Source organism: Branchiostoma belcheri, unplaced genomic scaffold, assembly GCF_001625305.1.
Source record: "Branchiostoma belcheri isolate BF01 breed outbred unplaced genomic scaffold, Haploidv18h27 scaffold123, whole genome shotgun sequence".
Classification (NCBI taxonomy): domain Eukaryota; kingdom Metazoa; phylum Chordata; class Leptocardii; order Amphioxiformes; family Branchiostomatidae; genus Branchiostoma; species Branchiostoma belcheri.
Window position 1 is genome coordinate 104,451 of NW_017802636.1, and position 21,265 is coordinate 125,715.

The following is a 21,265-nucleotide window of genomic DNA, read 5'->3' on the forward strand; positions in this document are numbered from 1 at the left end:
CCCCCCCCATGGGGCCCCTCTGTAAGACCTCCTGGGTACAAACTTACTTTCCAACAGAACATGCAGTGAATGGTTTATTGTTTTCAGGCCAGACATGTTTCCATCTCCATTTCCCAAAGACTTTTTGGTATGTCGAACCTAAATAGCAGCTGCTTGCAATGTTTACAGGCTTGTGTAACCAAAGACAATTTCAACCGCCCAAAACAAAACATGAATCATGCCAATTTTGTTAAGTAATGCTGATATTTTTCTTCACATGCACCGGTTTCCAAAACTGGTTTGTAGAAAACAATGCACAGTAGCATGATCAGATATGGCGTTCTTACAAGATTTTGAGGCTCTTTTTCAAGTACATCTTTAAAACCTCTGAAAGGAAAAAAAGTGCCAGATATTTGAAAGCTCAGCAAAGCAGATTAGTTCAACCAACACTTCATTTAGCTTATTTCCTAAGGAATGACGTGTAAATATTGGTTAAAACATTCCAGTAGACACAGGCAAGGGACTGATCAGGAGAGATTATAGGGAAGAGGAGAGAGTAGCCCTAGAGTTTTATGTCAGTAAGTAAGTTTTTTGCCTATTTTCTTTATCACCCTAGCATTATGCAGATATCTGGAGTCTTGTTATGTTAACTATAATTTTGTATAACATGATACTGCACATTATTGATATTCCAGGTTACATCTAAGGTGCTACAAATGCACCTCTACACCTTGATTTACTGGGAAGTTATCCCTTTAAGATACACAGAACCATACCTTTCTCTTATTAATGTTTCATATCATCATTGATGCTTTCATCTGCAGTAAATTTCAGTGAAATGCATCATGGGGTTAATGGCTTTTCCAACAACATGGGACTGGTCCTTTCACCCCAGGTTCAGGCTCTTGTACCATAATCCAATAACGCTAGCAGTAATGTGGTAATCTGCCTTCAAGTATTGATTTTGCCACATGCTTCTAGTGATATAATGGGCCTGGAGTTTCCCAAGTTCCCCGAGCAATATGCACTAGACTGTGCCTGGTCTATTGGTGTGTCTGGTTCTATACCAATCCCATACATTTGCCTTGAAATTTTCTCATTCACAAGAACAATTTAATGTTTCATTTTGATATAGGCACTTCAGGCTTGCATATACCTGTATTTGAAACCAGAAAATACATATACATAAACCATTGTAGAAAACTATGGTATGTACTAAAATGTACTGATGACAGACAACCCCTCCCCCTCCTTTATACCAAACCCAGAAAAGTTCCATACCTGAGTAACAGGGCCCATCATGGCGTTTCTCCAGTGACCACCCTTCCCTGAAGCCCACCAGTTTGTTGAGGTCCAGTTCACACAGGCTGTTGTAGGTGACGCCATCGGTACCACAGACCTTTCCTTCCACGTTACAGACACACACACCCTTCTTCCTCCCTCTCTTGGTCTCACAGTGCAAGCCCTCCATACAGGTCCCCAGCTTGTGTCTCTTTCCTCCACATGTTTCACCTGTATTCAAATATGTGCAAACTCAGCTTTCTTTCAAGTGGAAAAAATGTAATTTTTTTCTAACCTCCTGCAAGTGTAAAAGTTATATATAGTTGGTATTTCCTTTCTGCAATATCAAAATCTGATATTCATGTAGCTTCATGCACGAGAATTAACTGAATACGCGTAAATCTTTGTTATTTTATGAATTTTATTCTCCAACATCTTTCTTTAAAACTAACAGTGGTTTAGGAGAATCAATGCAGTAAAGTGACAACCATATTTCAATGAAGGAAACTACAGGTGTACCTTCAGTCTTGGCGCACTCCTCACAGCAGTCGCAGGGATCCTTGAGGACATCCCCCAAACACTTGCCCCTGATGTCGGGACACTGGTCCAGCTTACATGGAGGACACTTCCCCAGAGCCTTCCTCCCCTCCACCACCACCACTGTCACCAGTACCAACAACAAGCCTCCCCAGACCCTCATGTCTATGCCTTACTCAGGTTTTCCTTGCTAGAGTTTAAATACCAAGATGCTGCAGAGAGAACGCAGGAGCTGCACCCTGTCTGGACTCAGACAGGAGGGCTTAGTGTGTGGGGGGCCCAGCCTGGGGAGACGGCTATATTACCGTAGAATGGAAAACATTTACCCGTGTTAAATGGTGACAGAATTATCAAACAAGACACAATGGCGAAAGGTTTTCAGTCTGGGAGACGATTTACTATGGAACAGATATTTTCTAGTTTGGTAATGTCATTTCATTAAATGTTGTATTTCTACTTGAGTTTTTCTGTTTGGAAAATTTTACAGTTTACAGTAGGGAGATGCTGTCATCCAAGAGCAAACACCTTGGCATTCCTGTATGCTAGGGATGTGCCACTATTACCATAGGGGTTTCAGGATTTGGGCGTAAATGCACAGCAACAAAGGATTGTAATGTGACCATATCCAAGCCCATTACTGAAACTTTCAAAGTAAATGGTGGTGTTTTCTTTGTAGAAAAAAAGTAATACAATGATTTTGTTCAGTTGGATAGTGTTATGACTGGTGTCTAAGACTTGGATGTTATGTGTGTAAATATAAGTAACTTACATATGTCGGAGGCATATATGTGAGGCATTCTTGGAACTTGGCTTAGGTCCAATCAGTACTAACTGGGATGTAATCTAAAAATCAAAGAAAATTTCACCAGAAATACAATTACATGTACATTTCTAGAAGCATCGTCTTCCAATAGTCCAGTCTGTCTTTCCCCAAAGTTCGGAATAGAATGGCCCTGATAGGCTGGAGGGAATGAATCACTGGTGTCGGTTACACTTCTAAAATCAACAAACAGCTTCCTTTACACTGGAACACTGGTATATGCCAGCATTGGTCTTCTGTAAGCCTTCAATCTGAAGCCTGTAAGCCTTCAATCTGAAGCACAAGAAATGTCCCACAGAAATGTCAGGTTGTTAAGTACAGGTGTGTGTCTTTCTGTATGTCAGTCCAAACCTAACTGTCCATCACTAAAATCAACAAACAGCTTCCTTTACTTCAACTAAAAAGCCTATTGTTGGCTGTAAATAATCTATCTTAGTACCCTTTGTACCTTTAACCCATTTGTTTATTGTTTGATGTCTTGTGCTTGGAATATTGCAACTGAAATATTAGACAAGAAAGTTCGCAAAAAAAAAAACATTGGAGAAAATAAATTGTTCCTTGCTGGAGAGGAATGCACCAGGAAGGGGTTGGGGGTTGGGTAAGGGTAGTACAGTTGCCTTGGTATGCCATAGAAAAACATTTTGTGTAGATGTGCAGAGAACTGGCCAAAGGATTCATCTCAGTTCACATGTATTAAAGATTATTTTCGACTATGAATTAAGTTGAGCAATATTCAAAGACTTGGCACCCCTAGTATCCTTTCCATAAAGTTATAAATGATAATATTATGTTTCTCTGTCGGGTAATAAGTGGAAGTGGATAGAATACTTGGTATAGGACAAACTAATGAAGAGACATCCAGTCAAGAAGATGTTATCCACTGGTTTATCTGTGTGAGGAGAGGAGGTGGCTACTGATACCTCCCACTAGTCTCCCAGCTATCATTCTCAAAGTGTTAAGTATTCGTCTTGCAGATAAAGCAGCTGTAATTCTAACTTATTATCCTTTCGATTGAGATGTTGAAGTAAAAAAGCCAAAGAATGTGCCAGGGCCTTTTCACAAGCTAACACCAGTTAAAGACAAATGTAATATCTACTTAACAGCAATTACGAAATCAATAGATCGACGAATATATCCTTTTTGATCAAGTCTCTCCGTGACAATGTTCAGCTTTTCGAAGATCGTCTCTGCCTCACAGTTCTTCTTCCAGCACCTCCAAATAGGCCGTGCTGGTGTCATTTCCAAATTCGTTGGCAGCGAAACACTGGTATATGCCAGCATTGGTCTTCTGTAGGCCTTCAATCTGAAGCACAAGAAATGTCCCACAGAACTGTCAGGTTGCCAAGTACAGGTGTGTGTCTTTCTGTATGACAGTCCAACACAACCCAACTGTCCATCACTCGTAGCTTAGCTTACTTTAACCAATGGCACAACAGCAAACAGCCGCTGAGTTCGACCAATGAGAGTGCCTGCGTGCCGTCAAATATTTGGATTTTTAAGTTTCTATCTTGCATTTCTACGTTTTGACGGAGGTGGGCGGGGCTTTTGGATCGTTCATCCTATCAGTGCTTTTCCAATCTGTTGGAGAAACAGTCCCATATGCTCCACACGCGATAAATGGATGTTGCGAAAAAGCAAGAGAATGCCAACACAAATGCCAATGCAATATGTATATATATATATATATATCCATATATGAACGTCCATAGAATTGAATGTGGACATGATTGTGCCACTTTGCTGTGGCCCTACTTACCAGCACCCAGCCTGTCACCTTGTTGGTGTCCGGTCCGCCGCGGAAACTGCAGAAAATGTTGTCATAGTCGGCCGGGAGGTCCACTCCTTCATCCTCCTCATCTAGAAGCAAAACAGAAAGTTGAGTGGAAGTATTTGAGTAATGATGCGGGTTTCTTTGTGGCGCAGTGAAGACATTCCAAATATGTAAGTCATGCTAAGTTCAGTTAAACCCCCACTTTTAAAGTGTCAGATCCTAGAAACGCGCTTTGAAGTAATAGCGGATTTGGAAAACGGTTGGTGATACAGGTAGGGTTTCCACAGGGACATCACCTCTGACTATGACTTGTACTTTGTCAACTGAGGCGGACAACGTGTTGACGCAATATTTAGATAATAAATGATATTTCTTGAGCTTCACATGGCACAAAAAAGTTAGGCTGGTCTCATATCTATCCAGTTCAATCTAGCTCCGATTCTCCCCTTTGATAGCTTCTCAGCTGCCAAATATCATAGAGGACGAATAGGATGGCTACGAAAAGGTCGTCCAGTTGATAAAACAACTATCTTGATGGACCTCACCTTTCTTAAACTTCCAGACGATCTGGGAGGACGGGTTGGACTTGACCTCACAGCTCATGAACACCGTGTTGCCCGTGGTGTTCCGGACATCCGTCGGAGGGATGGAGATGATCGGGGCTGGTGGGCGGTTGATGGGGAGAAATGAATCCGACATTAATGTGTCATGACGAAAATTCATTTATTAAAAGTACCTAGACGTGCTGAAAGTCAGTATTTCAACATTTCATATATCATGGCAGGTTTGTTTTCTTTGTGGAATAGCTGGTACAGATGTCGTTCAACCGGTTATCAGAGCCATCCGTCATCCCTCATCTGTCTGAAAGTCAGGAAGTCCGTATGCCCGATAGTCCTTGGCACATGCCCAAATAGACACACAGCGGGCAGGCTGTACTCAGACTGATTAGAAATCTGACATATTGGCCATCATCCAAGTAGCTCACCTGATTCTCCACTGCCCAAGGATATTTTGGTCAGATAAAGAGAAGATCTGGTTCAAAAACCGACCATCGATGAGATAAATGGAAAATTCTACCTGGCTACCAAACCCGAAACGAACGAACGAATTAACTTAAAATGGCGCACGCCCCAGCGTGATTGACAAGCCGGTGGAATGACATGTTTATTTTAGTGTTCAGGTCGGATTAAAGTTGAAGTACTCGGTGAGGGACAGCTGGAGCTACTTAAGGCCATGTGAATACCAGTCACGGATAAGTCAAGGTTCGAGGGCGAACGTCAGCCTCAGTGTTTCTCGTCAGCTCCACACAGACAAACCTGACTCGACTCCATGATAAATCTTCTGACCGCCGTTGCCTCTATCAGTGTTTTCTCAGAAAATAGCGTATAACCAGAGTATAACTTCAACCCACTACTGGAAAGTGTAAAGTGTAAAATCCCCCTATACCATGATTCCGCAAACTCAAGTGTATATGAAGTGCTTACAAGGCACATTAGTTATAACATGCGCATGATACGCCATACGCGTACATTGGGCCATGGCACGGCATACTAGTATCTGGTATTTCTGTCATCTCCAAACGGAACTTCCGGTTGAAAAAATCGTAACCGCACAAGGCCAGGTTTGCCAGCCACGGCCACGATTAGTATTTCTACTCTAACCGAAATGATTACTCTTTGAATCGGTGCAAAAAATGTACTGACCGAACTTGCAGAATCCCTTGTGCACCCGGTGGATCTTGTCTCCGCCCATCTTCTTGTTTCGCCAGGAGCTGAACCTGAGCTGGCAGTAGGTGACATAGTCCTTCCCGTCAGACCCACACACCCGGTACGGGTACATGCAGTTACACCGCCCGGGCTCATCTTCATCATTGTCGGGGTCGGCTGTTTCAACACCAACAAGAAATGGAAGATTTCAAACCTCTGTGATTCGGGTTACATGAGACAACAAATGATGACAAACGATAGAGATGGAGTGTTTAGTTCTAGTCAATTGGTCAAAGCTTTTCCTATCGTACATATACATGTTTATGGATATGAGGTGTGTAAAATCAACATTGGGTGTGCGCTATTAGTTCCTTGAAGTCATGACCGTCGAAACAGTGTACATATCTCACTCCTCAGACGACTGTATTGCTAGCATGCAAAGGGAGTAGACATGTCTTTGTGAAGAAAAAGCTAACTTGTTCAGTTGTTTGATAAACTGATATCAAAAGTTGAAGCCCTTAGAAAAATGAAACATTATATGTTCAGTTGCATTTAATTTCGATAGAAGTGCCACTGAATGGCTAAATTTGGGTGTGCATAATAAGGGATAGCCCTCAAGTATAAAAACAAACTTGACCATTCGTTAATTGAAAACAGGCACAGTGCGAAGTTGACAAGTTCAGCACTTTATTAGCTTCACAAATGCTACGTTTTACAATTTCATCAATATAATGTAGCAAAGCTTACTTCCAATGACTTTATCTTATCAAAAATCGCACGTAAACGACGGTGTTCCATAGTATCAAGTTTGTTCCGTCGAGAAAAGTTTGTGATCTCACCAGTGCAGTAGTAACCTTCCACACAGCGGCCTTCCGACCAGTGCTTTCCTCCACACACTTCGTCCTCTTCCCTCAGACAGACGTCGCAGCAGGAACAAGCGTCTTTGGCCGTCATGTTGGACGGGCAGTCGAGCTCAGGACAGGCGTCAGAGTCGCAGTCCCCACAGTCCTTCGGTAGACAGTACGCCGTGTGCAGGAGCAGCCAAACGGCCAGGAGTAACTTGGTCTCCATCTTGACTCCTATAGGCGTTATCAAGTCAATAACAGACGCGTTGTCTCTTGGCAGCTTGAAACATACTTTACAATATAGTTATAGCTAGGTTTGTGACGAGAATCTTCATACTTGCAATATTAACTTTGTTATTCCTGGCTTCCAGCAAAGAAAGCTCTTTTTTCTTTCAAATGATGTAACAAAATATTGTACTGTGCGAGAAATAACGTTACGTATCAAAGTGAAATCAGTCGAACAAATTGCGTGGGGTGTGTCCGTGGGGGGGGGGGGGTACATATGTAGGCCGAAGGGTCTTTCCCGCAATAGCGAAGGCTGACATTTATGGCATTTCCTCGACATAGCTGCAATGCTTAAAACCGATATGGCAAAGAAATCTCACGGAACAACACACCACGATACCAGTGCGTCAAGAATATGTAGGCAACCGAGTCAGGATCTTTATTACTAGTATATTACCGTACGCTCTGAAGTTGTGTTTTCGTTAGCGGAAACAGATTCTGACGGCGCCGTCTTGAGGATTGGTCTAATTGGACCAAATACAATGGCTCAGTTGGCTCTTATCAAGTACAGAAATGAGTGAGAGTAACGAAATCAGAATTCTTCCATGAGATGTGCGAGGTTTGCTTCTGCTGTTCAGCTGTGCTTTTTGTTTCAACGTTATCAACTTCGTCCCATTGCCTCGCGATCGAGTAACCTAACTATTGTCAAATAAGACACTTGATTTGAGAGTGAAAATTCAAGTGAAAATTTTCCCTCCGTATACTTCAACCGATGTTGATGATTGTAAGTTGCAAATCTTTAATACTAAAAATCTCCTTCCTTCCTTCTAGCCAAGGCCCCAAAGCCTGTCCAACATGTACATGTACCAATACATCATGGCTATGGCCTTTCGACAGAAACACAGTCAGCATGCATAACCCTCTGCTTTCCATTATTGTGGTCTATGACTCTTTCCTCCTACAGTCTCCCTACACTGCAAGTGGTTCACGAAAGTATCAATGTGCCTGTGGAATGTCATATTCGGAGCCAAAAAGTGCCATCAGAAGTACTTGATCAATCGCCAAAGTAGTTTAAGAAGTGGTTTGAATCTCTGGCAGACTTCACTTTCCGGCTCGTCTCTTCCAACTCAAGATGATGACCTCTGTGCGTCTTCTTCTTCTCGTCTGTGTCGCCAGCGTCCTCCTTGGACTACTGACGGCTACTGAAGACGTCGGTCACAGACGTCAACAACGGTCCTTACTGGCGTCAGATGATGAGGTGATAAACCATGCCAAATACCCACTCAAGAACGCCTCGCTAGGTCTGGACATCAAACACATACGCAAAGGCATGGACGCCCTACTGTCCTGGAGAGGCACCGTCACCAACTACTTCCACCACCTCAAGACGCAACAGCACGTCGTGGTCTCACGCGTGGAAGAGGCTTTTGAGAAGATGGAGGAAAAAGAAAACGTCATCCCAAGAAGGGACTACCTTTTGGAAACAATGTCGGAACAGCTTCTCCTGATCACCACTCGGCTGAACAAACTTGAGCAAGGGCTTCAAGATGTGTCATTTTCTATTCAGGAATTGTTTGACCAAAGGACGAAGGAGCAAATAGCGGAAAACCTCGCCGAAGCAGAGGACAGTGCAATTGTGTATCCAAAAGGTATGTTGAGCCCGGTTAAGTGCTTTCAAATAGATCCGAAACAACTTCAAATTGCGGCCTTTGTACTTTTTTCAACGAGGCTTTTCAGCAAATCTCAATAGCGGATATCTATCGTTTTCTGTCCGTTGAATCTTTATACACTTACAATCAAAGCTGCCTTAATTGCGACAGAGAGACAAGATATAAATAGCAAAAGCTCATAAAGTTTTAAAAGGCGTTGATATAGCAGTTATATAACCAAATGTACAACAATGCGTGTTCCAGACTGTCAGGGCGTGGTCGACATGGGCCACACGGAAAGCGGCGTCTACACCATCCAACCTCTCAACTACCGCTACTCCTCCAAGCACCGCCGCATGTTGGCGGAACCCTTCTACGTCTACTGTCGGATAGACAAAGGCGAGGGCTGGACTGTCGCACAGAGGAGGAAAGACAACACCACCGACTTCTACAGGACCTGGCAGGAGTACAAGCGTGGCTTCGGCTCTCCACTGGGAGATTTCTGGCTGGGAAACGACCGGCTTCACCTGCTGACCAGCCAGGGCAGGTACAAGCTGCGCGTGTACATGGAGAACTGGGACGGGGAATCCCGGTACGCCGACTTCGACCGGGTCGCCATAGAGGACGAAGCGGGACTGTACCGCCTGAGGCTGGGGAAGTATACCGGCACGGCGGGCGACTCGCTGTCCTACCACCGGGGCCAGCCCTTCAGCACCTGGGACAGGGACAACGATGCCAGGAGCGGCAACTGTGCGACGATCTGCCGGGGAGCCTGGTGGTACAGGAGCTGCCATCATTCCAACCTGAACGGCCTGTATCTGTTCAGTGAAGACAATGACCATGACCAGGGGATAGACTGGAATACCTGGACGACGCACGAAGACACGCTCATGTTGGTGGAAATGAGACTCCTTCCTACTAATACTGGTCTCTTGTCGAGCACTGAAAGGCTCCATAAACCGTAGGATCAGTAAGCACAACTACAACTGACATTTGAATACCGCAAGGGTAATGTTAGAATTTGCGCAGTATAAAAGGCAGTAGATGACTTCATTTTTACAGAGATTGATTCAAACGTAGCTAACGTAGAGGAATGCGGATGGTGCATGGCGAAATGCATGGGGAAAATTCGCGAAACACTTCAGAAAGAATTATTTACACACAGAATTTTAACTTCACAAAATAGGCATAAGACTAGCCCAACTTACACATCCGTGTAGAATATGGTAATACCAACTATAGTAAAATGGAATTGGAAAGCGAGAGTTTTGTGCAAACCGAACACGAGCTTGATATTTTAAAACGACACAAAATTTGATGAAGAGATGAACAATGATGTTGCGCGTATCTCATCCATGAGCTGCTCATCAGAGTGATGGAGGAAGAATATTGTAGCAGCGCGTCTTGGTTTAACAGAAAGCGGCTGGGTGAACTGCTTTCATTGCCTCCTTTAGTTCCTGAATGTATTAGGTCAGCCAAGAGCCCAAGTTCTGAGAATTGTTTGGATGTATCCTAGCACATTTTGGCATGGATGTAACCACGTCGGTCCTCCACAGTTCATTAATATCATGATCAGGTCCCAGGCCACATGTGGGGATTGCAGTTTGTCTGTAAGGAGCGTCATTTAATAGTATTTGGACTTTCTTCTTTGTGCCAATACATGCTAGCATTACTAAAAGGAACCACATTTTAGTCGACACAATGAACTCAAGACCGACGTACAGACGTAAACTGTGCTGTCTATTTACATGTAGTTATGCCTTCATTCTATTTGCGTATTCTATATAACGGTGTCCTGTATAATCAACGAGTATTGTATTAGAGTCACACAGACACAGCACAAACACTGTAGCCTCACTTTTATTTGCAAGTGTCTGTCACTAACTGCCTGCAACTAGTACTCAAGGATGAAGGCTTACTTGGCAGTGTGTGTAACACATAGCTATGTGTGAGCTTTGGAAAACTTGGTACAATGTACATGTACTTGAAAAGTTGGTTCATGTACTTGAACAATAACTTTCAAAAGAAATGTATACTATATATATATATACTATATTAAGTGCTTTCTACCTAGTACATCTTTCACAAATATTCAGCTGCATCAGCTGTCCATATCATGTCATGATTTGCTTACAATGAATAACAATTCTTTTTCTGAAGTTACAAAATATTGTAGTGCAGATATAGATAACAAGATTTTGGTAAGAAATAAGTAAAGAAAGATAGACCATGTCAGTAAATGCCATTGTTTTTGTTCTGAGAACTTCTGACTATGTCTATTACATATAATATGATTTTAGAAGCATAAATATATGGAATAAATTTACTGTGCAACAAACACTTCTTACAATTGCACACAAAGATATATGTATGATTTTTGATTAGTAATCTTCATTTTACTTTAATTTTGTACTATAATAGAAATAATAGTATACCTTGATTTAAGCATGATTGAGATTGACTAGATATTCTGCTTTACTCAAATCAAGAACTACTCATTGATAGTACTTTGCTATATTTATAATGAGAAACATTTTAACAGAACAAATGTAAACTAGAAGTAACTGCATCAATATATATAGATATATATGCCAGCGGCAACATAACTTACAATGTAACTTGCACCTTTTTGAATAAACTCAAACTTTGTAACTGAGACTCGGTTTCTGTGTGTCATTTAGGTAACATTATGTGCCAACCTCTATGATATCATTGACTAGACTATCTTCTTCCGTCCATCATAATGATTGCAAATGCTGCAACAAATCATACAGCTGAAGTAGCTAACATGAATTCAGTTGAATCTATGGGAAGACCTATTGCAATTTTTTTTCATCTCATTGTCAAGCACCTCTATGTGACCTTTTTTGCAAAGACATTTGAAGATAAACAGCTTTCTCTTTTATGATATGAAATGAATCTTACAAATGCCTCACTGTGCATGGTCAGTAATATTCCACAATATTCCACAAGTCTTACCACAACTACCACTGTAGCCAAATCAGCCATCCAAAACTGACCAATGCTGACCATTCTGGTCCATAATACCAAAACATAAAGTTTAACAAAAGTTGTCTTAGCAGCCACCAATCGGATACTTGCAGGACACTGTCCAAACAAGTGTTTCTCAGTCTTATACACGCATATATCAATAGCAGCCCTGACAATGTATACCTTACTTACATGCATAATCCAGCTGTCATTTTAGCCACTACAGACCAACATAAGCTAGCAGTCACCAGGTGTGGATTAACCTTATACCTACTACCTAGCTTTGTATCAAAAACAAAATAGGAGCCAAAAAGTCTACCTTAGCAAGAGAGGGTTAAACAAATATAACCCTTGTGGCTGCTCAATTTACATGTATCTCCCACAGTCTAACACAAGTCATTGGAGAAGGTCAGACTAGAAAATGACTTTTTAACAAGGCGTGTACATTCCCACAGTGTACTTCTTCACATTGCACAGTCCAATATCATCATACTGCAACCATCTATCAGGCATTGCTCATACTGAAAACCTTTTGATCATCTCTCTGTACAAAAATACTGCAATATTGCCTGTTATTCCCATCAAGTTCAAGTTTACTCTCCGGCACAATCTGTACATCAGGCACATATACTGCTTCCCACATATAGAAAGGCAGTGCAACTTAATGTTATAAAAATCTCAATAGATAAACCCATAGCATGGCAGGCCAGACCTCTCCGATAAAACAAAGGGGTACAAAGTCTCCCTTACGAAGCTTTCGGGTCCATGATGTGATTCTTAAGGTACTTCATCATTCCAAATGGCTTCAGTCGACGTTCACCTGAAAATGAGAAGAACACTGATTTGTAGGGACACTGAGTCAGACAGTAATAAGGGCAATCTTGATTCATTCTACTGACACCATATGGCAACTTGACAGATATCCCAATCCACTATAGGCTTACCACACAGCTTGTGTGCCCAACTCCCCCACAGGCTACTGTAGTTTCATGTCCATTACCAGGACATCAAGCATTTGTAAAGCCTTCAAAATGACCAAGTTAAGCTATTTACTATGTTACCTACGAATACAGATCAGCTTTTATGGTATTAAATGACAGGATGATCAAATTTAGCAAACTTGAAGAGAATTTCAGCAGCTTTGTGGCAAATTAGATGAGCCAATACATGCAGACATCCAGCTGCTGCAGACTTACATGCATATTTGGGAAATGCTTTGTGAAGTCGGGCAACTTACCAAAGACTTTCATGAGTTGCTCATCACAGATGATGTACTGTTTGTCGCTGGGATCCTGCAGTTTCCTCTCCTTAATCACAGCCCACATCCTCTTCACTACCTCACTCCTGGGCATCTGTGGGGCGAGGGGAGAAAACACAGATTGGTGCACAAACTGGGTTGAGTGTAGCCTACTGAGGTAAGCCTACAGCATCTTTAACTCACACAGTTAATGAATATATGATCTCTTCATCTGGTGATGTTCATGTATTGCAGCAATCTGAGTGATCCATGAATAGTTTCATCAGGTTGGTAAGTCACTGAATAAAGAGACTCCTTAATGTCAGCTGAATAAATGGTTGTGTAAAAAGTGAGGAGTGTCTACAGTGAGTTGTGTAAAAAGAGTCTCTTGATTCTGATGTAAGTTTCTATAGTGCAACTTTCAAACAAGGGAACATTGGTACACAACACATGCACTTGATAGTTACTAAAAATAAAGATTATGAAGTGTTCACTCATGAATAGACAGGGTTAGAGGTCACCAAGAAGTTCATAGGTCATGACCTACCTTTTCTCCTCCAACCACAGCAGCCAGGTCCGGAGACAGAACCATCTCTCTGGAGTACATGGAGTTTTCTGCAATATTGGGAGAAAAGAAGCGACTTAAAAATTAGGCCACAATCTGCATAGGAATCATTCGGGAAGAACTTATGAGATCATAAGTGTCAAAATATCTTTGGGGGATGTGACATCTGCAGGATAGTCTTTCTACACAGTTCAAGCTAATACAGAAGGCAGTCTTTTGGGAGTAGGAAAAGTGAGCTGTGAGATAAGGGATGAACACAAAAATTGCTGAATGCCAGGTAAATACATACTAATAACTACATGTATAGACCCCTCTAACATATTTCTGTAAAATGGGAAAACATCTTTCAGACAAATTAACTCAACATGCTCAGATACCTAACACCCATGCAACTGATAAGACATGATCATCATATAAAAATTATATAATATCATTACACTGAGGAAAGGGACTAACTTCTCTTTGGTTTCTCTACAAAATCATCATCACTGTCATCATCTGAATCTTTCTTCTTCCTCTTCCTCTTCTGTAGGAATAAATATCAAGCATCTTTCAATATTAATCAAACAAAGTCAGAGTCCTTTATGTTAAATGAGAACACTTGGCAGCTGTGAGCCAATTGATTGCCCACTAAACTGTTTCTCTATGTACAATTAAGTGGGTATTGCTCATCACAGCATATTATATATCTAAAAAAAGCTGAGAGCATTAAGCTCTATCAGAACATTTTCATCTGAATCAGTATTTGGAACTTGACTAAAAAATGCAAAGGCTGTAGGTGCATGTGATATGCCAATTTCACCTACATTGTACTTGCTGACAGTGTGATAGGGTCTTTACATTTTAGCCTGGGTGTCATCTGATTTAAAAGCTCATCTGTGTTGGTAGAATCCATGGTTATAGAGTTCAAACTTTGTTCCAACACAAAAAGTAAACTCACCATAAATTTTCGGTTGATCTCGTCAACCTTTGTCAGATGTATGATGCCCTCACTGACTCTCCTGAAGTTGGAAGTGTGATGACATGCGAGTTTACTTATTATGTTGGAACGAACTGTATAACAATCCTTCACAACATTGTCATCTAGTTGACATGGTGGTCTACTATTGTTGACAGTAACATGAGTGTTGAGAAGCGGTACCTACCGGTGCCTTTTTCACGGCGCGCATGGACGTTCTGTTCTCCTCAGCGTGGAGTTTCCTCGCCAGCTCCTCATCATTGGCTGCATCTGAATCTTCGTCCGATGAATTGTCTGCTGTTTTTCTGGAGGAATTGCTCCCTTTTGTTTTCGGTGCTGGCTTTTTGCTGGGCATTTTTTTCTGCAAGAGAGTTGTATTCTGAAGTCACTCAAGGTATGAGGCACTATGATGATCTGTATCTTACAAACTCTATCCGTATATGAAGTCAATGACATTTAGTGGAAAATTGTAGGTTATTCAATTATTGTAATAATAGCAACTTAGCTGACAAGTTCTCCAACAGCAAATCTCCCAAGGACAGGAAATACAGATGGAGGCAAACCACATGTATCTACCTTAGGTGGTGGCTTTGCTGACGTCTTTGCTTTTTTCTTTGGGGGTTCTGGGGCAAACTGTGTGAGACACAGAAAAAATAGTTTGTTAATCAAAGCCTTCAGCAATACATGTTAGTCATTAAACAGTTTTCTTTTAGCTTACTGATTTCCCTTTACATGTGTACTAACATTTAAAAAGTGCCATTATTTCATGTCTCTTTATTTATTCTATTCTGTTCATGCAGAATCATGGTCAAAGTCACATGTGAGTCAATGAACGGCAGAACAATATATGCAGCAAAGGGACTACAATGCCTGTCTGTCAACGAATAGCTCTGTCAACTGAACTTTGTCTACAGTGTTTTCAGCTTCAAGGTTCAAAGACCATGGTTCAATGACCACAAATACACCATGTAAACTTTAGTTAGAGATTAATATTATGGCTTTCATACAACAGTATTAGTGAAAATATCATATTTCATGCATCAAATGTAATGTTTTTGATGGCCAAAATGTTCTGTAAATATTTTCTGCAGTAACTTTCCTGTAAAACTATTTTCGTATGATCTGTCCTCCCTCTATAGAATGGTCCCACCTTGAAACTGGTTTTAACCAGTCCCTCCTTGAATTTTATACCCCAAATATAACTACCACTGTACTCCAACTGCTTTGATTATCTGCCAGCTGAAAAAGGTAACTACCTGCTTTGCTCCCACACATCTTTTACATGGAACTGCTGACAGGTTTTCCGAACAGCTAAAATATTGTTTGCTATCCAGGGAAATTCAGATTATCTACACACAATTAGGCAACTAACCTGTCTGTACATACATGTAACATTATGTCTTTTAGAGACATTAACTTTAAAGGGTGAAAAGCATCTTCACAAACTACTTATCAATTTTAAATTTAATTATCCAAGGAGGTTATATCTCCATGAATTAACCAATTACCTTACATGTGTGTCTTCAGATTGATTAATTGTAAAGCTATACAGCAAATCATAACAAGTCAGTACCCCAAAATCTGTGCCCATCCTCAGTAGAAGGAAAGGACATTATCTCGGCTACAGCACTGTCACCAGGATGGCAACAAAGCCAAAAGGTAAGTTACTAGACTACAATAATCTTCTTTTGTTCTTACTCTGGCCTTTACAATAAAAACGATGAGTATGAATTTACAAAACGTGTCTATTTGTTACTAGTAGGCACAAATTTCTGCCTGAGTGTGCATCTTATTACATGCTTCATAGGTCATATTTTACTTGGACCACACCTTGGTGCATACCAATGTGCACACCCATGTGTTACACAGATTAGGGATCCCATTCTTCCCAAAGAAATGGAGTTGACTATTCTTTTCAAAGCATAGAGAGCTACTTCATAAGAATAAGTAATGGTCACCTCACAGAAAGAAGACATAGTGCAATATCATAAAAGCATGCAACCAAACAACATTGTCCTTCTGTGGCAGGCTTGCTGGATCGCCTGAAGGCAGGAGAGACTGTTATTTGTGCGGAGGGATATCTGTTTGAGTTTGAGCGACGTGGTTACCTGAAGGCCGGACCGTTTGCGCCTGAGGTGGTGGTGGATCATCCGGAGTTAGTGAGGGGGCTGCACCGGGAGTTTGTGCATGCTGGGAGTGATGTCGTGTTGGCATTCACGGTAGGGATAACCTCAGACAAACACTACTACATGTAAAATCACTTTCTTGCTACAGGTACAAATGTACTCAAACAGCTAGCCAGAAAATACCAAACTTCATCAACTTTATGGTTTCCCTTTTCAGTTATACAAACAAAAAGATAGTCACCAAGGATTGATATTGATGTAGGGATGTACTGATTGCTGAACCATTGTTGCAAATGTTCAGTGTTTGACTTACTCCACTTTTACATGTACACAAACATGAACATATAACACTGCAATACCTGTGTCAGTTTTGTATTGAGGACAGGGTGAATTTGTGAGATGCTACCATATGAGGTTATGATGCAAGACCAGTTCATAATAAGCTGAAACCTATGATCTAATTGTACATATACTAAAGTTCTTGCAGCATGTAAGTACATATATACGCTGGACAACTTTTCCCCTGTTGTACAGTACTACGGCCACAGGGAGACCCTGAGGGCAGTAGGAAGGGAGGATGAACTGGAGACCTTTAACCGGACAGCGCTGAAGCTGGCACGGGAGGTGGCAGATGAGACCGGGACTCTGATGGCAGGCAACATCTGTAACACTAACTGTTACAACCCTGATGATCCTCAAACTTGGGACAAGTGCAGGCAAATCTTCAAGGTATCCCCTGGGATTTAATATCTCTTCATCATTGGAATCAACACTTCATGGCAAAACTGACAACACTTACTAGCTCATCCCTCGTTGTAGAGGATGACCCATGGCCTTGGAAAAACATGAAGGGTGGAGACTGGGTGTCAGATCTTCTGTGATGCCCCAAACGATTAAATAATTAGACTAAGGGATAGACGACATGACAACACAGCATAACCATTAAGATGGTCAAACGCCGACTCAATTTATGCAAAATTAACAACATTCATTAGATAACCGTTCTTTCATACCATGACGTATTGACTGCTCATCTGACATGTTTGTGTGTATGTGTTTCCCAGGAGCAGACTGAGTGGGCTGTAGCGGAGGGGGCAGACTTCATGGTCGCAGAGACATTCCATAACCTGGCCGAGGCTTTGCTGGCTCTTGACTGTATCAAGCAGTACGGTAATGGTGAGAATAAACGTTTAACTTTTTTATCTATATCCCATGCATGTGATGCCATTGAACACTACTGAAAACATGCACATGGGAATTCACACAGTAACATAATTGTACAAATGAGAAATGTCTTATACTGCCAATTTCGTAACTTTCATCAACACCTCTCCAATTACATCCATAGAGGGATGATTGTCTTGATTCCAAGGAACAATAATTGAATCATTGCCTGTTGCAATAAAAGGACTTGCAGCTGTGGTGAGTTTCTCTGTTCCGAGAGAGGGGCTCTGGGATGGCCACACCGTGGAGGAGGCCATGCTGGCCCTGGAGGAGGCAGGAGCGGCAGTGGTGGGGCTGAACTGTGGGCGCGGGCCGGCAACTATGCTGCCACTCATGGAGGGGGTTGTTGAGAAGGTGAAGGTGAGAATCACAGATGTCTTCAGTGATATGGAAAGGGAAAGAAGTTGCCGGTTCGGCCCCTGCCATTCTTGTCTAGATGTTAATGTTGTGTTTTGGGGAAAGACACTTCACACATCTTCCAGGACAATGCCCTAGACACAGAGGATCAACAACCTGCTGCTCCTATGACTAGTATGGGACTACCTTTAAATTTAGCTATACTTTTGTAACTTCTTATCTAGTTGTGTCAAAGAACTTCTAAGACTCCTGAAGAAGTAAAGCAAGACATCTTTAGCCATGGTACACTCAACTCCATATTAAGATGCTGTTCTTTGTTTGACAGGTGCCATTTGCAGCCCTCCCAGTTGTGTACCGTACTAATGAACAACAGCCAACCATGCACTCACTCATTAACCACAAAGGTGAGAAGTACTACATGTACCTTCTTGGCATCTTCTTAGAATTGGTTTTCATTCTGTATGGTTTATGCACACAACTCAGTAAAAGTTGAACATCAGTGTCCATGTCTTAATAGGTTGTGTGCTTGCTGATATCACTATGAACCCAGGCATAGAATTTCTATTATAGTTTGTAAACATGCATTTGCTAATTCAGAACCAACTGACCAGTGCTGTTTCTGTCTGTTTAGGTTCTAAAGCCTTCATCGTGGACATGGATGAGTTTCTGTGTGGGCGGACCATGGTGGCAGACTTTGGCCAGCGGTGTAAGGACCTGGGTGTGCAGTACGTGGGTCTGTGCTGTGGGAACGCCCCACACTTCACCCGCACCCTGGCAGAGACCATGGGTCGCACCCCGCCCGCCAGTAAATACTCTCCCGACATGACCAAGCACTTTACCTACGGCACTGACCGTTGGTATGGAAACAAGAGCCTGTAGGCTTCTGCAATCTGGCTTTTCAATAAAAGCAGTTCCAGCACCATGTATGCTTTAGCTGTATCTTACATTAATTCCTGTGTAATTTTATAGTTCTACCAGTATCCTGCTGCTCTAATACCTGGAAGGCCACTTGTTATAGCAGTGTAAGGCAAACAGGGCCCACCTTAGACTTGCACCGGTTAAACTGTAGTGCATTGGTTTACCATGGTGCATGGGTTAAAAAAACATTGCCAATCTAAAGAGCAAAAACAGTATTGGGTTGGTACTGGCACTTCCACTGGCACTGGAAGGGAGGTGGGGGATGACCTGTTTGTAATGATGGATGCAAGGTTCATTAGAGACAATCTGATCGAATAAAAAGCCTTACTGAGTCATCTGACGAGTCTGAGCTGCTGTGTTGTCCATTCTCCTCCTGTTTAGCCTCGATCATGGCCATCAGCATGTTGTCTATCTCCTTCTTTCTGTAGGGGGAGGGGGGGCAAATAAAGAGAAATCTAAGATCACCTAACATCTGTCCTCACCGTCTGTACAGTAACCCAAAACATTTGAGTGGCTCCCATGAGCCTTGTTTTGTGGTGAACATGAAGTAAATTAAAAAAAATTGTATATTCAAAACTCTTCATAGTAAGTCAACTTTTGGAAAAAGTATATCAAGCACTTACATGTAAGTAGGTTAAGGAATAAGGTAAAAAAAACATTTTTCTACTCAAAATTTACATTTCTTTTTTTTTAATCATTTTACCAAGTCTCACATATTTACTGGCTTTTGTATCATTTTACCAAGTCTTACTTTGTACATATTGACTGGACATGTAATGTTAATCTGTGTTAAAATATTAACGTCCTTGGTGTTATAAAGGCTCCTGCAGCAGGGCTCCTGTCTCTGGCTCCATGACTCACCTTTCTGTCAGTTCAACTCCAAACTTGTTTTCAAGCATCTTCCTCACTGACTTGGAGGTCAAGGTGGTCAGGTCCCCATGTTTCAAGATTTCTGAAGGATAGTAAGTCATTTTTTCAAGGTGTTTGGTGATAAACCGATTCAATGTCATCAAGATATATAATGTTACACAGTACTTACAAATTCATGTCACATCACATCACAGACAAGCAGCTTATACACTTATTGACTTCTTACTGACTCTTGGGTGCAGACATGCTGGGGTTTCCATCAGTTAGGGCAGAGTAAGTTGATTGATAGGCAGAATGACAAGGGGTCAGAAGGTCACACACTGCACAGGAATGTTAATGAACTTGACAGTAGGTCGACAGCACATGAATACTAGTATGGTGGGAATATTGACAGGCAGAATGACAGGAGGTCATAAGGACAGACACAGGAAATGGGACGATTTGCACATTATTTTCATGTCAACTAGCCTGCTCCCAGCGGCCCGTGGCCCACCTGATTGACAAGAAGAGGCCCAGGCAGAGTAAGATTGTGCAACACAGTCCATAATAACTAATGCAACCTATCTTATGATTTCTCATGATCCTCACCCCGGAATTTTTTTGTCACATTTTCACACCTTTCCATTTTTGTTCCACACAAACGACCCTGGACCCTCCCTACCTCGGTATTTGAGAACAGACAGGGATCTATAAAACCAAAACACAGACGGAAACTGTGCTTGGGAAATGTTTCCAAATTTCCGCGTTGTGCTTTCATTTGCTGGGGCATATTGAATAGTTACAGTCACACAAAGGTTTGCCGCCGTGCACGTCAACATGTTTACATGGCGTTAAATGCCGATACTGTAATTCATAGTCGGATCCCCCAACCAGGGCCTGCTGCCACATGTCTGTCCTGTCAGAACGAACCCCTCCCAAAACTATCACCTCTCCACACGTGCGGGTTTTCTCCTCACTTTCCCCACTTCCCACACCCCTTCCACGCCACCCCTCGTCTCAAAACGACCCCAAATCGTGCCCCGAGTTTATTACTGTCGAACTGATCAAGAAAATTTCGCTAAGTCGGTTCGTCGGGAAAGGAACGCCTGCATACCTGCGATGCTCTCACGTATCTGGCCTTCCGAAATGTCAGCCATGTTGCCGATCAGCTGGTGCAACTCTCGCGAGACGGAGGTGGTCTTTAAATGTGCACGAGCGCTACCTATG

At 42.0% G+C, this 21,265-nt stretch overlaps 4 protein-coding genes and 1 pseudogene across 4 annotated transcripts in view; 3 read left to right on the forward strand and 2 right to left on the reverse strand.

The window, feature by feature from the left end:
• The window catches only part of LOC109463154, a 13,001-nt gene extending 5,829 nt beyond the window's left edge, over positions 1 to 7,172 (reverse strand). The window contains exons 1-7 of the mRNA XM_019759870.1: positions 6,934 to 7,172; positions 6,092 to 6,271; positions 4,934 to 5,050; positions 4,374 to 4,474; positions 3,812 to 3,920; positions 1,780 to 1,968; positions 1,261 to 1,491 (exon numbers count right to left, since the gene is read on the reverse strand). Of these exons, the coding sequence (XP_019615429.1) occupies positions 1,261 to 1,491; positions 1,780 to 1,968; positions 3,812 to 3,920; positions 4,374 to 4,474; positions 4,934 to 5,050; positions 6,092 to 6,271; positions 6,934 to 7,165 (1,159 nt within the window). The 5' untranslated portion in view covers positions 7,166 to 7,172. The remainder of the gene's footprint in view (positions 1 to 1,260; positions 1,492 to 1,779; positions 1,969 to 3,811; positions 3,921 to 4,373; positions 4,475 to 4,933; positions 5,051 to 6,091; positions 6,272 to 6,933) is intronic.
• Positions 7,173 to 8,184: 1,012 nt separating this feature from the next.
• On the forward strand, positions 8,185 to 9,016 carry LOC109463155. The gene is made up of 2 exons (XM_019759871.1): positions 8,185 to 8,813; positions 8,967 to 9,016. Exons 1-2 carry the CDS (start codon positions 8,297 to 8,299, stop codon positions 9,014 to 9,016), a joined length of 567 nt encoding a protein of 188 aa, XP_019615430.1. The 5' UTR covers positions 8,185 to 8,296.
• LOC109463182 lies at positions 8,997 to 9,785 on the forward strand (annotated as a pseudogene).
• Positions 9,786 to 10,302: 517 nt separating this feature from the next.
• Positions 10,303 to 21,239, reverse strand: LOC109463243 (upstream activation factor subunit spp27-like). The gene is made up of 9 exons (XM_019759990.1): positions 21,153 to 21,239; positions 20,051 to 20,141; positions 19,518 to 19,611; positions 15,141 to 15,197; positions 14,752 to 14,925; positions 14,063 to 14,132; positions 13,589 to 13,656; positions 13,042 to 13,156; positions 10,303 to 12,624 (listed from the first exon to the last, which is right to left on the reverse strand). The coding sequence occupies exons 1-9, from the start codon at positions 21,193 to 21,195 to the stop codon at positions 12,551 to 12,553; spliced, it is 786 nt and encodes a 261-aa protein (XP_019615549.1). The 5' UTR covers positions 21,196 to 21,239; the 3' UTR covers positions 10,303 to 12,550.
• On the forward strand, positions 15,291 to 19,464 carry LOC109463244 (betaine--homocysteine S-methyltransferase 1-like). Its single transcript, XM_019759991.1, has 8 exons — positions 15,291 to 15,812; positions 16,162 to 16,223; positions 16,593 to 16,783; positions 17,225 to 17,419; positions 17,755 to 17,866; positions 18,099 to 18,274; positions 18,597 to 18,675; positions 18,903 to 19,464. Exons 2-8 carry the CDS (start codon positions 16,205 to 16,207, stop codon positions 19,148 to 19,150), a joined length of 1,020 nt encoding a protein of 339 aa, XP_019615550.1. The 5' UTR covers positions 15,291 to 15,812; positions 16,162 to 16,204; the 3' UTR covers positions 19,151 to 19,464.
• Positions 21,240 to 21,265: the final 26 nt, after the last annotated feature.

Bases quoted from the DNA above. Each gene is read 5' to 3' on its own strand.
- LOC109463243 (XM_019759990.1), bottom strand. From the start codon at position 21,195: ATGGCTGACATTTCGGAAGGCCAGATACGTGAGAGCATCGCAG. The intron at 20,142-21,152 runs GTATGCAGGCGT...ACTATCCTTCAG, and splicing joins GATACGTGAGAGCATCGCAG to AAATCTTGAAACATGGGGAC. The intron at 14,926-15,140 runs GTAGATACATGT...ACTCTCTTGCAG, and splicing joins CAGCAAAGCCACCACCTAAG to AAAAAAATGCCCAGCAAAAA.
- LOC109463244 (XM_019759991.1), top strand. The intron at 16,784-17,224 runs GTAGGGATAACC...CCTGTTGTACAG, and splicing joins ATGTCGTGTTGGCATTCACG to TACTACGGCCACAGGGAGAC. The intron at 18,676-18,902 runs GTGAGAAGTACT...CTGTCTGTTTAG, and splicing joins CTCACTCATTAACCACAAAG to GTTCTAAAGCCTTCATCGTG.
- LOC109463155 (XM_019759871.1), top strand. From the start codon at position 8,297: ATGATGACCTCTGTGCGTCTTCTTCTTCTCGTCTGTGTCGCCAGCGTC. The intron at 8,814-8,966 runs GTATGTTGAGCC...TTACAATCAAAG, and splicing joins TGCAATTGTGTATCCAAAAG to CTGCCTTAATTGCGACAGAG.